General features: G+C 45.8%; 1 protein-coding gene across 7 annotated transcripts in view; it reads right to left on the bottom strand.

Moving 5' to 3' along the window:
• LOC114623602 (stimulated by retinoic acid gene 6 protein-like) overlaps positions 1 to 14,163 on the bottom strand; it is a 39,305-nt gene that overhangs the window by 6,030 nt on the left and 19,112 nt on the right. For 6 of the 7 annotated variants that reach the window (XM_028770284.1, XM_028770289.1, XM_028770290.1 and 3 more), the window contains 6 exons: positions 12,961 to 13,072; positions 9,343 to 9,496; positions 5,163 to 5,238; positions 1,707 to 1,788; positions 1,437 to 1,485; positions 877 to 994 (listed from right to left, as the gene is read on the bottom strand). In XM_028770284.1, coding sequence (XP_028626117.1) covers positions 877 to 994; positions 1,437 to 1,485; positions 1,707 to 1,788; positions 5,163 to 5,238; positions 9,343 to 9,496; positions 12,961 to 13,072 — 591 coding nt within the window. The remainder of the gene's footprint in view (positions 1 to 876; positions 995 to 1,436; positions 1,486 to 1,706; positions 1,789 to 5,162; positions 5,239 to 9,342; positions 9,497 to 12,960; positions 13,073 to 14,163) is intronic. The other variant, XM_028770287.1, reaches the window with a different exon arrangement.

A 14,163-nucleotide genomic window follows, 5' to 3' on the forward strand; every position in this document is an offset into this window, starting at 1 on the left:
CAGAAGAACAGTAGAGGAACAAGCTCTGAGCTGTGATCCCCACCCACTCCTGAGCCCATGGTGCACATAGGCAAAAAAGAGTCACAAATGGGAGGAGGCCCCCCAAGGCCACATGATGATTCTCTAGTTCCAGATAATAACCCATGGCTGCCCATGATGTCCCTTTTGCCAAGGGTGGCAGTGGAGTGGCAGTCCTAAGAATAAGCATAGAATACAGCCATGCAGTCCTTTCATGTTGAGAATGAAACCTAGAATTAGTTTGAGAAGGCCGCCAGAGAGCAGGCAGGCAATGCACTGCAGCGCACAGGCAGCTCTAAGTAAATATGGTGTCAAGGTGTCCAGAGAAATGAGTTCCCAGAGGGTGACACATGCTGAATTGACATGAGTAGCAGTGTTAGGGTGACTAACAGGGACTTGGGCTCCAGCTTGGTCCTCTCCTTCAAGCCTTCTAACATGTGTGTCCTGGCCACACCAAACTCCCAGAGCTCTTATGAGGAAGGGGTACGGCAAGTGCTCTGCTGTCAGCCAGTCACTGTCTCCAGAGAGCTGAGCGAGGCTCTAGGAAGGGTAGGGAATTTACACCGGGTTACACAGCACATCAGACACTTCTCCATGATCCCTGCCCTTCCTTCCTGTTTCACCTCCCACTTCATCCCCCCTCCTCAACTTGTTTCCTTGCTGGAAAGTGGGAGTTTAAGTATCATGCACAGGACTGTGAAGGACCCACAAAATGATGGGAGGAAGCCTGCTAACAACCTAAGATTCCCTCCCTGTGAGGTACTGTGATGACCCATCCCTGGGGGATCAGAACAAGACCTTGGACCCAGGACTGAGTCCCCAGGATCAGTAAGAAGAAGATGTCTACTTAGCACTTACACTCCAAGGCCAAGCCCTTGCAGCATTTCCAGGCCTCGGTGGTGGATGACAGGCAACACCAGGCCGTACATGAGCATCATACCACAGAGGCTCTGGACCACATGGATGATGAGGTAGCCTGGAGATGAAATAGAAGGCATCACTAGGGATCTCTCTCAGCCGAACCCCATCCTCCTCCCTGCAGGCAGACCTGACCTATGCCCTCTTCCACCAGGGGCACTTGGTATAACTGCTGGTGATGTTTCTTCTGCCTAGCGCTATTTTCCTATCTTCCTGCTTGTCCAGGATGTAGTTCAAATGTCAACTCCCCTAGAAAGCCATTGAGTCCTGAGCTAGCATGGAGGACCATTTCCCCTCTGCTCCCTGACTCCCTTAGCAAAGCCAGTGAGATGATGGCCAAGGGGAGATGTTAATGGTGTTTTTCCACTATTCTCCAAACTCCCCAAAGCTAGAAGCTATGGCTGCTTCTCTAGCCCTTCTGTGTCTCTCCTCATAGCTGCAGCTCTGCAGGTGCCCAGGAAACATGCACTGTGTCACATGGGTCATGGGGTGGCACTTACCCCAGAGGATGTAGGCTATTTGCCAGCCAGAGTACCTTGCAATGGCCACCTGAGAGTTAGAAGGAAAAAGGGGGGGGTCTCAGAGTAGAACGGGAGATGCTTTCCCCTAAAGCCTTATACCTAGGACCCCACCTGATCCGAGGGTAACCCATTAACCGAAGCAGGTTCTTCTCATGGCTGTGTCTCAGGATGGAGGCCCCGCTTGACTTCTCTATGTTCCTGCTCACCTGCTGCCCTGTCAGGTGGGGCCCAGCTCCTCTACAGACTCACCACACTCGCTGCAGAAGAGGGACTATGGAACTTCTGAGGGAGGAAGTGTTTGTCTCCAGCCCACAGCCTCTTCATATGCTTTCTGGGGAAGAGGGAAAGTATGTAACATTCCTAACTGTGGTGCTTTCTGTGGGGTCCAAGCTCAATGAAAAGGCCGGTGGAAGACTGTGGCAGTCAGTGGGTGTCAGCTGCCTCTCCTGGCAGAGTTCTGATTTCTCTTCCATCTTCAGGGTTACTATAGTTCGTAAAAATAATACATACTAATCAACTCATAAGAGCAATTGAATCTGATGAATGAAAATATATGTGGTTTTTCTTCATTCTGCTTTCTATACTTCTTATTCTGTTATGGTGAATGCATATTACTTAATAATATTTTTAAAACAGTAAATACCAGGAAGTCAATTTGTTGATAGCTTAACCTTATAGCAACATAACGAAAAAGCAAGGATGGACAAGATGGCTCAGCAGGTAAGAGTGCTTGCTGCAAAGTCTATTGACCTGAGTTCAACCCCGGGGAATCACATGGTAGAAGGAGAGAACCATTTCCCACAAGTCGTCCTCTGACCTCCCCACACGTGCCATGGTACATGCACCCACACACACACATCAGGCACACACACCCCACACACACACATCAGGCACACACACACAATAATAATACATTGCTTTGTTTTGTTTGAGACAGGGTCTTTCTACCTATCCCTGGCTGTATTGGAACCCTCTATGTAGACCAGGCTAGCCTTGAACTTATAGAGATCTGATTACTCTGCCTCCTGAGTGCTGGGATTAGAATTGTGTACCACTGAAGTGGAAATTTCTGGTTTCTTTAGAAACTCAGTTATGTCATATGATGTTTTTCTGGGGCAGACAGGTGAGAGGATGTTTTGCTAAAGCAGACACATGAAAGAATGATTTGCTGAAGCAGATTCATGAGAGGATGTGTGATGTTTAGAAAGAATATAACTATGACCCCACAGACAGTAGGAGGAGGCTCTGGCATTGATTTGCCTTTGCATTGAGTTGCTGATCTTCTCTTGTCATGACTTGGTAGAGTAACTCGCCAAAGAACTCGCGATACTCAGGAGGCTTCTTGCTGCTTCTTCAGACTCAGGCTGACTGGCAGAGCCTTGAGGTTTCATCTGGATTGAACTGCTTTTGCTGATTTGAGAGTGGTGATTGCTGAGTGGGCTGGACTGCCGCTGCTAAGTCATGTTGGTGTTTTTCTAGAGGACTGGACTGCTAACAACAAAGATTAGAATCGCCCCAAGATTATTTCTAAACAAGGCTACAACGCCCATTTCCTGTTAACCTTTCTTTTTCTACTACCTCTGGTGGGTGGTGGGCTAGAAGGGAGGTTGATGCTTTTAAGAACCCTTATTAAAGTAGGTTTTGAAAAATCTAAACCTACATACCACCATGCCTAGTCTAATATTACATTTTTAAACAGAAAAACCTTAAAGGGGTAACAACCCCTCATAGCTTTCTACCCCTTCCACTTCATTTCCCACACCCCTGTTTTTTTGGCTGGGAGATAGCCAGATGTAGCTTAGAAAATTAGAATAAATTAATACTGCTCAGCTATCATGACTAAAGCTTGATTAAATCAATCTTATAGTCTCTGTCTCATTAATTTGGGAACTAGCTGGGATAAAGAAAAAGCTGTCACTTTTAAAACTGCACGAATACCCCTGTCCAATTCCTGGCCTGTATGCGAAGGTTAGACTGGAGGTTTTCTGTCCTTAGGCCACACTCACATTTGTGGGATACTTTTTTGCCGCTTTGTACTCAATCTCAAGTATTTTTTTTTCCAGCTGGATTCTGCTTTTCATGATCACTGAATTGGAAACTCTTTGCCTAAAAGGAAAAATGTGGCTCTTGGCCTCATCTCCCGAGGAGCTGAACAGACTCTACAGCCTCCTCACCCATCCCTTAACACCAGCCACCAGCACCCAGGCTCCCTCTCCACTGGCCATGCCAGCCAGGGAATCAGATCCTCACGGCAGACCCAGCGTTCTCCTCTCCCGTGGATGCTCTTAGCCTTCCGCCCTTCTGCACACCCCCATTCCTGTATCAGCCCCCAATACTTAAAAATAAGTTCTACTTGGGATCCCTAGTGGCCACACCTGGTTGGAACTCAGAAGCACTCTCTAGCAGGCAGCCCATAGCTACCACGTGCGCATAAGATCCAGAGAGGGCAACAGAAACCAAGGAAGGAAAAACCCACCCAACAAAGACAAGACCAGACATCAACACCTAGAAATACAATCATCCCAAACCCAGATGTTGGCATAAATATACAACCAATAACAGCCAGGACAATATGTCTCCACTAGAGTCCATCAATTCTAGTACGGTAGACGGTGAGAAATGCCATATTGTTGAAGAAACAGACAAGGTCTTCAAAATGGCTTTTAGGGCTATGATCAAGGACCTTAAAGAGGGTATGAATAGATCCATTAATGAAAGCCCCGAAGACACAAACAGTGGAATGAAATGGAGAAAACTGTTCGAGACACAGAAGTGAAAACAGAATGAAGAAAACCCGAACTGAGGGAAAACTGGAAATGAAAAACTTAGGACCTCCAACAGGAACCTCAGAGACAAGCCTCAGCAACAGAATACTAGAGATGGAAGAGAATCCCAGGCACTCAAGACAAAATAAAAGACTTTGATACCTCGGTCAAAAAAATGTTAAATGTAAAACCCACCCAAGCACAAAAATCTGGGACACTATGAAAATACCAAACCTAAGAATAATAGGAATAGAGAAAGAAGAAATCCAGATCAAAAGCACAGAGAATATTTTCAACAGAAATCATAGAAGAAAAATTCCCTAACCTAAAGAAGGAAGTGCCTATCAAGGTATAAGATGTACACAGGGACACAGAGAGACTTGCAGAGAGAAAACACAAGCCTGCATCTTCTTCCTGCACTATTGTCCTTGAGTACATGCTTCCACATCTCATGGCCCCACCTCTACAGATGTTCCCTCGAGCTAGACTTACCTGCTAGGAGCCTGGGGTTATCAGCTCTGAAGAGTGGAACAGATCTGATACCCAACAATGAAGCAGAATACATAGACATACCATGGTTTCAGGAGGACTTGCCCCTCTGCCCAGAGCTTGAGCATGTCACTTTACTCTCATTGAGTTTCAGCTTTGTCAAGTGTAAACATTGAGAGGAATACTCACCTCCCAAGGTTGGGGCAAAGTTGGCCTGAGGACTCTAAGCATTATGGTAGATCATCATAGATGCCCAGCCTGAGAGTTAGGCTTATATTCCTCTCAACAAAGGTATGCTTGGCCATACCTGCCCCTTGTATTCACTCCCCATGGCCACACTAAGCCATGCAGGTACTGGTCAGAGATTCTAGGTAAGGAATGTCATGCTTTTTTTTTTTTTTTTTTTTTTTTTTGGCTGAAGTCATGTGAATGACTCCTAGAACTCTCTTACCTGTAACAGGCCAAAATGTGGAAGAGATAGGTGACACACGTGAGGGCAGCAGGCAAAATGGTCACCACCCAGACACCTGAAATACAAAAAGGTGACATCAGAGACTTGTAAAACACACCTGAAGTGGAAGTGCGGAGCACAGATCCACACTAGCAAGGTCTGGGTAAGCCTGTTCCACTCTTTTACCTCCTTCTCTGTGGGTGAGCTGGTGCCCAACTTAGCCACACACATCCTTGGTAGATGTGATTTCCTGCATGGCCTTCTGAAACCTTAGATGGTAAAGTGTCTCAACTACATTCAGTTCATTTTGGGACGGCTATGCATGATCCACATCATCAGTAGGCACCATGAATGGAAAATAATACCTAGGAGCTGACTTCTGATAGAGTGGGGGTGGGGCACTGGTCTCATAACCTCTGCTGTCAAGAGGCTGTAGTGCTCATCGTTCAGCAGGTTTCGCTGTTTAGGCTCGGTCTTGGCTACTTTTCTGTTGGTGCAGTCGGTCATGGTGGGGAGTCATGAACATGGGGCGGATGCTCTCTTGGCATTTACAGCCAGGAGGCGAAGGGAGACAAATGCGGGCCCTCAGCAGCTCTTCTCCCTAGTCAGTCCAGGACCTGGCTCATACAATGGTCCCATTCACATTTAGGGTTAGTCCTCCTACCTTAGGAGGTAGCAAATCCCTCACAGGTATGCCCACAAGCTCCTTTCCTAGGTGATCTAAGATGCTGCCAAACTGATCATCAGTACACAGCATCATGGGCTCTAACTGGCTTTCAGAGAGACTCTGGGTGCTCATGAGAGGAATATGGAAACAAACGGGAAACGGGAAGTTCATTTGCTTAACTCAACCTACTTAGCTCAGAGCATCAGTAGGGCTGACTCTCAGGTGGTGGAGAGAACCTTTTTCACAAACACACAACAAAGGAGAAACAGTAGGGAGTTTCCTCAGCCTGTGAAGGGGCTTTTGCTAAAAAGTTTCCCAGGACATTATCCTTCAGTGTGAAAAGCACTCCCCCAACCTGTAAATCAAGAAAAAACAGCATCCACTCTCACCAGTTCTACTGGAATTGTAAAGCAGGCTCTGACTCAAACAAGCAGAGGAGGAAAACAAGAGCTGAGGTATGTCGTGAACCCCCAGTACCTGGATGTGGGGGGAGGAGCCAGGACATCAGAAACTCAAGGTCCTCCATTTATCTAGCTCAGGGCTATCCCAGGCTATGAGACCTTGTCTCAAAACAAAAACACAAGTCCAGAACAGAGGCAGAAGCGGAGACTGTCACAAGATTAAGAATGAAACTGAAGAAAGAACTCAGTCTTTGGAGGCCAAGGTTCACAACCAAAAGATTGGGTGTTACCGGAGAGATGACTCAAAACCACCCTAACTCCAGTTCTAGGAGATCTGAGACCCTCCTCTCACCTCTGAGGGCACCAGGCACACAGGGTACACATACACTGAAAGTAAAAATAAATACAGAAAGAAGAAGAGTGGGCGCAACTAGACTTGCAGCATAAATGCTCTTCGGATGTAGAGCTCAAGGATTCATCATACTGAACACAAATCTACATTGACGTGTAAAGCGTCCGGAGAGCACAGTAAAGCCGGCAGTATGGAAGGATCAGCTGCTGCTGCTGCTTCAGTTCTTTCTGTGACCACAGAGCTATAAGAACGCAATCCATACCAAATACGTACCCTTCTGGCTTTGACGGTCTCCCAGCTTGTTAGTCGTAATGGGAAGAAAATCCCATTGCTACAGGTGTTTTATGACTTGCACAATGGTTCCCAACCTTCCTAATGCTATGACCCTTTAATACCTCGTGTTGTGGTGACCCCAACCATAACATTATTTTGTTGCCACTTCATAAATGTAATTCTGCTACTGTTATGAATTGTAATGTAAATATCTGATATGGGACTCCCAAAGGGGTCATGACCCGAAGGTTAAAAACCACTGACTTAAGAGATTGCATTAGTTTGATGAGAATGTTCCCTATAGGCTCAGCTGTTAGGACACTTGGTGCTCACTTGGTGGTGCTGTTTGGGAAGTTTAAAGAGGAGGCCTTGTTGGAGGAAGTATGTCACTGCAGGCCAGTGGGAGCTCTTAGCTTGTGCTCCAACCACCACGCTGCTTGATAGCTTCCTGTCACAATGGACTCTTATCCTTCTGGAACCATAAGCCCACACAGACCCTTCTATAAGTTCCCTTGGTCTTGGTGTTTTACTACAGCAATAGAAGAAGAAATAAGTCAAGGATATTCGGTGAGTCAGGGTCATAAGACATCAATGCCACAAAATCTTCTGGAGACCATCAAGATGTCTGTTTATCTAAGTCTCATTTTATAGAAGAGAAAACTAAGACCAAGAGGGAAGTTCTGACTTGTCCTGTCACACACACACACACACACACACACACACACACACACACATTCTCTCTCTCTCTCTCTCTCTCTCTCTCTCTCTCTCTCTCTCTCTCTCTTTGTGTGTGTGTGTGTGTGTTTGCATGCATGCATGTGTATGTAATGCAGGAGGCCAGGTGTCAATCTTGGGCATTGTTCCTTAGGAGCTGTCCACATGGTTTTTGTGATGTTGTTGCTATTTTGAGACAGTATCTCACATTAGAACCTAGGGTGTAGGCTAGCGGGCCAACAAGCCCCAAGGATCACCCTCTCTCCATCTCTATAGTACAGAGATTACAGCATATTCTATCATACCTAAGTTTTTGTGTGGGACCTTGGATTGTCCTGCTTACACAGTAAGTGCCTTACTCATTGTGGTGGTTAAGTAAGAATGGCCCACCTAGGCTCATAGGTTTGAATGCTTAGCCATTAGGGAATGGCACTACTTGGGAAGGACTGGGAGGTGTGGCCTTGCTAACAAGTAGATATGGCTTTGTTGGAGGAAGTGTGTCACTAGGGGATGAGCTGTGAAGTTTCAGAAGTCCAAAGCCAGGCCCAGAGAGAGAGTTACTGGGAACTCTCTCTTCCTGCTGCCTGAGGATATTGATGTAGAACATTTTTTCAGCTCCTTCTCCAGGACCATGCTGGCCTGTACGCTGTCATGCTTCCCACAATGACAATAATGGACTAAACTCAGAAGTACCCAGCCCTTAATTAAATGCTTTCTTTTATAAGAGTTGCTGGGTTATGATATCTCTTCACAGTGACAGAACACTGACTAAGACCATCCTTTAGTCATCTCTCCCACAGGCTTTTATCCTGACATCTTGTCCACGATTCTTCCTCACCTAGGAGACAGTGGGCATCTCCTCTTTCCACAGATGATGTATATATCATTAGATTACATCACTTTCTAAGAAAGCTTCTTTCATAAGTACCTTTCCTGTTACCAATAAAAACAAAAATGACAAGGGCTCAAAAAGACATTCCTCCACATAAACACCCAATAGATACATAGAAGTGTTCATTATTCATCTTTGGAAGATGCAAATTAAAAACACAATGCAAACCTTCACAGCTGTTCAGGTAACAGTGGGGAGGCATGGCGGCCAGAAAGCATGGGAGCTGTAGCAGCAACTGAGAGCTCACATCTTCAACAACAAGCAGGAAGCAGAGAGAACAACTGGAACTAGTGTGAATCTTTAAACTCTCAAAGTCCTCCTCCAGTGACATATTCCTCCATCAAGGCCAGACCTCCTAAGGTTTCTGAAACAGGACCACGAGCTGGGGACCAAATGTTCAAATCTATGAGCCTATGCAGGATTGTAATTAAAACCACCACAGCATGTCTGAGAGATCATCTTGATTGCATCAAATGAAATGGGAAGACCTGCCCACTGTGGGCAGCACTATTCCCATGCTTGGACTATTTAAATGGAGGAAGGGAGCTGAGCCCAAAATGAACTTGCCTCTATTTTCTGACTGTGGGCATGCTGTGACCTATGGATTCAAGCTCCTGCCACATTAATTTCCCTGTATGACAGACTGTACCTAGAACCAGAACAAAATGTCTTCCCTGTGTTGCTTTTGTAAGTGTAGTTTATCACCACAACAGGATAAGACAACTTAAAATGAGAAATTTCCATTGGCAGCTTCAGTTCAGCCTCAGCCCTCTGGCCTAATGGACCCAGGAAGGCACAAATATACTTTCACACAAAGGAAATCCAGGCACCTGGTCAGACAGTGTGAATGCTCCTTGGAAGATGAGAGTGGGCGGCCTTACCCTTAGAGACGCTGATCAGTTCTTTCACCTGTAGGATGACTGGGGTCAAGGTCCCTGTCTCGTTCATGTTGGTGAGGTAGCCCTCCAGCTTGTCCTCAAACATGTCCAGCTGATCTCTCACATGTAGAAACACACAAAACTCAATGACGATGAACTGCGGATGCAGAGCACAGGTGTCAAGGTCTCCTGAGACCAGCTCAGCATGGAAACAAATACAAATGTCGTTAGGGCTTGAGGCCAGCCTCTTGCAGACAGTCAAAAGTCTCTTGAACATGATAGTATGCAAACTTGTTCTTCATCCAGAGTGACTCAAAAAATACTTGAAGGTTATGGAACCTGGAGACAGAGGTGACCCTAGGAGCAAGACCAGCCACATCTCCCATGGCCCCTTCACTGATTTAAACAGGAGCTATACTGGAGAAGTCATTCTACATGATAGCAACGCTTGTCCACTGTCCTGTCTGCCCACCACACACTCTTGCCTTTCTGGTTCCCACCACCTTCTTTCTCCAACAACCAATCATGTTTGTTTTTGAGAGTGTAGTGTGAACAGCACCATCATCAAGCAGTTTCTTAGTCCAGAATTACTCACTGGACTTCAGAACGCCTTCCTCATCTCTTTTCTCTCTTAGAATGGCAGAGTTCTCTTTCCATGTCCTACTCCTTCTCCTGGACCCACAGCTTCTCTCCTGTTAGGGCTATGCTGGAGCATCTTTCCACGTTCTCTTAGCTCTTAAGACAATGCTTAGTATACGGTAGATGTTCAATAAAGTCTTAAAGCACACTATAATGCCAAGTGAGTTACTCAGTGCTGCAGAGAGCTTGCTTCCGTTGTCCTTTCAAATCCATCCTCTGGGGGCTAAGGAGATGGCTAAGTGGATAAAGTGTTTGCAGAGCTAGCACCAAGACCTGAATTGGGTCCCCAGCAATCACATGGTGGTGCAGGCTTGTAACTCCAGAGCTGGGAAGGCAGAGACAGTCAGATCCTAGGACCTCAGTAACCCCCTCCCCCGCCTAGACTAATCGGAATTTCCAGGTCTCAGTGGAAGATCCAGTCTCAAAAAACAAGGAGCGGGGACTTGAGAGATGGCTTAGGGGTTAAACCACTTGTAATATAATTATTTATATTATATTACAAGTATATTATGTATAATATAATATAACATAACATAACATAACATAACATAACATAACATAATATAATATAATATAATATAATATAATATAATATAATATAATCAGAGTTCAGATCCCAAGCATCCATATAAAAGCCTGGTGGGCATGGCAGCCACCTGACATCTCAGTGCTAGAGAGCAGAATCTCCACGACAAGCTGGCTAGCTAGAGTAGCCCAACTGCCAAAATCTGGGTTTAGTGAAAGACCTGCCTAATGAAATAAAGGAAGACAATTGAGGATGACACCTGACGTCACCCTCTGGCCCTGCACATGCATACACACACATACACACACACACACACACACACATATTTATACAACCAAGTACACTAAATTAATTAACTAAATTCCATTCTCCCTTCTTTAGTCACAGAACTGAACTACATTTCCCAGCCTCCCTATGTGTGACCACATGACCCCATTTGGACAATGGAAGAGTGTCGGGAGCAGCCCTGCTTATACACTGAAGGCCTAAAATCAGCCATAGGCCTAAAATCAGCAATACGCCTGACATACATGCCTGCTAGCACCAAGTCTTGGGTCTCTGTGGAAAAACACTGAAACAGATAGCTGAGAGTTAGTGTAAACAGCTTTGGTGGAAGGCTGCCAAGCCTGGATACTCATAGACCTTGTAGATAGGTAGCCTTGGTGGATAGTACCAACTTAGATAAAGACAAGTGAATCATAGGTGGAGTCATAGTGATCTGTCCCCTGAATCTTCACCCAGCTGACACTCTGTTCTGGAAGATAACTGTACTCCCCTTGAACACCTACGCTCCTGCGTCATCTCCTTCCCCACAACCTGCCTTTTTGTGTGTATAACCTGTGTGTGCAAAAGTAAAAATTACAATCTGATCAGATTATAGACAGGTCAAGACTTCCTTGCGTCTTTGCCTGCTCCCCCTCCCTCCGCTCTCTTTCAGGTGACCTCCACGGACCCCTGTTTAATGTCCTGCTGGACAGGACAGAAGAGAAGCAGAAGGGAAAGGTTGTACACACCTAGTCTAGGAAAACTCTCCCTAAGCATTTTGCTATTTTCCCTCCCTGCTATTGACTAGGTGGCCATGAGGTCTTAGGAATGGATAGGCACACGATAGAGGATGCTGGATACCTGAGTGACTGCTAGGAAGAGAGCTGCCTCCCAGACCTGAACACACTCTCAGCAGTGGGGTGGGGGTGGGGCAGACATATAGTGACAAGCCACTGGCATTTAGAATGACATCAATACTTCGGTATAACCTAATTAACATATTCCCTTAAAACCTGAACAACAAACTGACACTAAAGAAACATCATCCCTGCCTTCAAAACAAGCAAAGATAACAAGGCCTTGCCATCTGTGTTCTGCAGATTGCAGCTGCCCTGGACTCAGCCAACTTTATTTCCAATGATTTAGAACATGTACAATGTCTTTATTTTAAATCTGATAAAACACTGAAGTGAGATTTTTTGTTTGTTTGTTTGTTTTTTTGTTTTTCGAGACAGGGTTTCTCTGTGTAGCCCTGGCTGTCCTGGAACTCACTCTGTAGACCAGGCTGGCCTCGAACTCAGAAATCCACCTGTCTCTGCCTCTCAAGTGCTGGGATTAAAGGCGTGCGCCACCACCGCCCGGCTCTGAAGTGAGAATTATATTAACACTGAAAACATTTTCTTGAGAAAAAAACAGCAAATGAAAGATAGTTGAGCTTTGATTCATACTATAAATCAATTCTACCTTTGCACTTTCATCTTTTAAGTCACTGAAATAAATTATTTTTGTGAGAATCAGTTACCTGCTGGACAGTGGTGTCATACACGCCTATAGTCCCAGCACTCAGGAGGCAGAGGCAGGCTGAGCTCTGAGTCTGAGGACAGCCTGGTCTACAGAATTCCAGGACAGCCAGGGCTACACAGAGAAACCTGGTCTTGAAGGGAGGGGGGTGGGATTTAAGTTTTCACAGCATAACTTACTGTCTATAATTGTATGTTTTCTTTATAGATCATTATTATCCCAGTTATGCTAATTGGGTCAGTTTAGCATATCAAATGATACAGAACATTTTTTTCCTTATCAACTGTTAATCTATGCCAAATTTTATCACATGGATTTTTTTTTTTTTTGAGATATGGCCTCACTATGTAGCCCTGGTTAGCCTGGAACTATATAGACTAGGTTAGCCTTGAGCTAACAGAAATCCACCTCTGTCTCCTGTGTGCTGGGATTGAAGGTGTGAGCCACCACCAGTGTTATTTGTGCTGGGTAACTAACTCTCCAGTGAGTGTCACCACATGGGGAAAGGTCCTTGCAGGTCAAAGGGTTGATCACTGTACTTCCTTAACTCGCCCCGTTTCCAGTCTGACTCAGACTTTAGGCACACACTGCTTGTCCCAAAGACTAGGTGATCCCAGACTAGACTCTGCTCTGTTTACAAAACAGGAAAGGATTTTCCTGGAGCTACTTACAAGGTAGAGGCAGATGAAGGCCAGCACGAGGGTCCCGATCATCCTGCTGGGGAACTGGAAGCAGGGGTCCCACTCATACACCCTGGTTTGAAACCAAGACTTATCTCCTTCTCTGTGAATGAATGGACACACAGAAAGGAGCATTGGAAGTTCCCCGAGCTTTCTGTCATCCCTCATCTTTAAGGACAAGGACTGTCCAACAAAGACTGTTTAACAAAAACACCAAAACAAACAAAAACAAAACCCAGAAACTCCAGCTTCTCTAGCAGCTAAGAGCCTCTGACTGGGTTCTGTCACCCTGAGTGTCAGGTAGGACTTAGAGCAGACTACCCAGGTGGAGCTGACACAGTCAGGAACTCCTTTTGTTCTGTCCCGTTTCCTTCTATCTGTCCTCAGAAATGCAGACTAGTGGCTGGTCCAGGCCAGAGCCCTTGAGGCAGCACAGAGGGGGTGTTGGGGAACAGACTAAGACGTAGGTGACTTGGGAGCCATTGAGGGTCACTGTGGACTGCTTACCTCCAGAGTTCTTACATGTGACAAAATAATACATCTGGGTCTTGTTAGTGCCGATATTATTTCAAATCTAGTTCTCCAAAGCTAACACTCATCACAGTATGAACTTTGCCACTCCGTGATTTGGGACAAAATACATTCCTTCTCTGGGATCTACCCAGTATGAGTGGTGGCTGAACAGAGGCAAGCAGGACTGGACCATCTCAGAAGCTAATTATCCCCACCCTGGGTCTTACTACTCAAGTGAGGTTGTTGCTCCTGTCTCTCTTCTGTCCCAAGAAATGAGCTCGGCCAATCATCTAGACTTGGAATTGTTTTCAGCTGGCATTTGATCCAAGGGGACATACTCAAATGACTTTTTTAAAAACTGGAAAGTGTAATGTGCCTTTTCTCCTAAAGTCTGGAGAGTGCAGTGGGGAGAAAGCTCACCTAGAGTGCGGCCCAGGCAGTTAGGAGCACTGTAGGGAGCACTAAGCACTAAGCAAACACTCCTGAAGTTGTCTCTTAAGTCTCTGGTCCAGTCAGCCTGCAAAGAATTCTCTCTCAAAGTCTTTTTAGAGTCCTCCCCCACCCTGATCCGGTTTCCCCCTACTTTGTTCTGCTTTGGGTTGGTTCCTGTTATCAGCATGGACTCCTGCAGTGTCTCTCCCTGCAGTGTCTCTCCACCATCCCAGGGCCTGTCAGAGAGGC

Source organism: Grammomys surdaster, unplaced genomic scaffold (genome assembly GCF_004785775.1).
Source record: "Grammomys surdaster isolate TR1022 unplaced genomic scaffold, NIH_TR_1.0 199, whole genome shotgun sequence".
NCBI lineage: Eukaryota > Metazoa > Chordata > Mammalia > Rodentia > Muridae > Grammomys > Grammomys surdaster.